We start from the raw sequence: 2827 nt of genomic DNA, 5'->3' as shown, positions 1-2827 counted from the left end.
CAGGGTGAATGAAGCCAAACTACAAGAAAGGGGACTACACGGGAATGAGGAACTTCGTGAACGAGGTTCAGTGGGACAGAGAACTGGCAGGGAAACCAGTTAATGAGATAATGGAATATGTAACAACAATGTGCAAGGAGGCTGAGGAGAGGTTTGTACCCAAGGGTAACAGGAATAATGAAAAAGCCAGGATGAGCCCATGATTCACCCAAAGATGCAGGGAGGCAAAAACCAAGTGTGCTAGGGAATGGAAGAAATATAGAAGGCAAAAGACCCAGGAGAATAAGGAGAGCAGTCGTAGAGCCAGAAATGAATATGCACAGATAAGAAGGGAGGCCCAACGACAATATGAAAACGACATAGCGGCAAAAGCCAAATCTGACCCGAAGCTGTTATACAGCCACATCAGGAGGAAAACAACAGTCAAGGACCAAGTAATTAGGCTAAGGAAGGAAGGAGGAGAGACAACAAGAAATGACCGTGAAGTATGTGAGGAACTCAAGAGATTCAAAGAAGTGTTCACAGAGGAGACAGAAGGGGCTCCAGAAAGACGGAGAGTCGGGGTACACCACCAGGTGCTGGACACAGTACACACAACCAAGGAAGAAGTGAAGAGGCTTCTGAGTGAGCTAGATACCTCAAAGGCAGTGGGAGGGATAACATCTCCCCATGGGTCCTGAGAGAGGGAGCAGAGGCGCTGTGTGTACCCCTAACAACAGTATTCAATACATCTATCGAAACAGGGAGATTGCCTGAGGCTGTATAGCCCTTGTAGTTTAGCGCTTCTTTTTTATTATAATAATAATTTTAATAGGATTTGCAGTGGCCTTGTCTTCCCTTCACTCTTGCTCATTCCTTACGCATTTCCCATATCTGGCATCGTATTTTCAGAGTGTCTGTATTTTCAAAGGGATTATTGTGCTTGTTGACTCATAGCGTGTTAAGTCTATGACAAGTATTATTATCGAGTTACAATTTGTTTTTGTTTCTCTCTTGCAGGTGGCGGAGACGTGGTGGAGGCAGGTCGATCTGGGCTCCACAGGCCGCTCGTGGGGCGTGTGGAGCTAGCTAGGGGCGTGAGCTCCACTACAAAGGCTCTGCCTGCGACTACAGGAGTGAGCCATCTCCCTCTGTGCCAAGTGTGAGAGTGCGGGGGTTGAGGCGCACTGCTGAATACTAGTGAGGAACCGACCAAAATACAGTGTGTGGTGCAAGAGAGGCTCTGGTTGTGCTGTGTTGTTATATGTGATGGAATGGACGTGGAAGTGCACTGAGTAAGAAAACCACTTTACTTTTTTCGGGTAAACATCTCTTGCAAGAAGTTACAGAGCGTACGCAGGACATCCACTATGGCAGAAGGCGACGATCCCACTAACCAGGGAGGGGGTTACCCGCGCCCTTACTCGCATGTCATTCAGTCCAATCCTTACACCCACGAAATGACCCTTGCAGCCCATAGACTCTCAGATTCGAGGTTCTTTTTCTCGGAAAGGCGACTGTCGCAGCTGTTCAACGTCGACGCGTGGACGGAAGAGGCTGCGGTAACTCCTAATGAGTTTGGCGAGGAAGATGACCCGGGTCATGACCCTCCACCAGAGCCAGCTCCTCGTGCGTCCTACTGCCCACCTTCCCCAGGAACTCCTGGGGATCCGACGCCCCAGGGAGCAAATCCGCATTTTCCGGGTGGTCGTCAGCCTTCCCTCTATTCCACCCTGGGTTCTGGCTGCCACTTAGACCCCAGGTTCTCGGCCGAGGTGGCCCTCGACATGGCTCGCCTCTCCACCCTCAGTGGCGGCTCTGGCCGCTTTAGTTCAGGTCGCCTGGATGACGAAGATGACGAGGATTCATACGGCGTTGGCAACAACGGCGACGTGACACCTACCCCGGGCTCCCCTGGCTCGTGTCTCAACTCTCACAATGTGTCAGCAAGATACTCCCAACTCTCCACTATGACTGACTCCCTCGCTTCCTCAGGTCACCGCTCCTCCCTGCCCTCCGTCCTGTCGGAGTTGGCAGGGGAGGTGGATGGTGTGGCAGACCTCCTTACTGACGACGACGATGGTCTGGGTCCCGGACCCATGGTATGGGGCGGGGACGAAGTGGTCAACTGGCAAGAAAGATGCCTAGAGCTAGAGCTCTCCCTGCAGAGGTTCCGGGATCAGGCCGGCAAGATCAGGGAACTCCTCAGAGAAAAGGTGAGTTACTCCTTTGTCAATTGTCTTTTTAATTAGTCCCCATGAACCTCCCTTGGAGAAGAATCGTTCCACTGTAAGCCATGTTTATGGTAAGAGGCGATTAAAATGCTGGGAGCAAGGGGCTAATAACCCCTTCTCCACGGATACATTACTAACTGCCTTGGCGGAACACGGCCGGTGCGGTAAACAAAAAATAATTACTGAGTACGCATCTTGCATTCGTTTTTAAGTTTTGCAAATTGAATATTCAACTTGATCCTCAGCTGTCTTCCACTCTGCCTTAGTGTAAAAAAGAAAACATTAGTTCAGTGATAATCTTCAACAGAATATGCAGCGCTGTATAGTCCTTGTGGCTTAGCGCTTCTTTTTGATTATAATAATAATAATAATTCAACAGAATAAATGATCGGGGAGAAAGTACAGAAACGATGCCTTTATTTTATATTATAGCCTAAACATAAACATATTAATGTGTGTTAAGAACTTGGGATGACCTTTTGTAGAGGTAATTATTTTACACAGTAAGTAAAGTAGATATGAAATATTTAATTTTTAAGTCTGAACAATTATTTAATGAATTCACTCTCCACTCTTAATGAAAACCTTTAATTAGTTTTAAATGACATCACTTA

General features: G+C 47.9%; 1 protein-coding gene across 1 annotated transcript; it reads left to right on the top strand.

Annotated features, from left to right (window-relative positions):
* The first annotated feature begins 381 nt into the window (after positions 1-381).
* On the top strand, positions 382-2464 carry LOC128685997 (uncharacterized). Its single transcript, XM_053772631.2, has one exon. The coding sequence runs from the start codon at positions 1350-1352 to the stop codon at positions 2229-2231; it is 882 nt and encodes a 293-aa protein (XP_053628606.2). The 5' UTR covers positions 382-1349; the 3' UTR covers positions 2232-2464.
* Positions 2465-2827: the final 363 nt, after the last annotated feature.

Source organism: Cherax quadricarinatus, chromosome 9, assembly GCF_038502225.1.
Source record: "Cherax quadricarinatus isolate ZL_2023a chromosome 9, ASM3850222v1, whole genome shotgun sequence".
Lineage (NCBI taxonomy): Eukaryota > Metazoa > Arthropoda > Malacostraca > Decapoda > Parastacidae > Cherax > Cherax quadricarinatus.
Note: the sequence above shows the minus strand (reverse complement) of the source record. Positions and strands in the feature narration are given on the sequence as shown.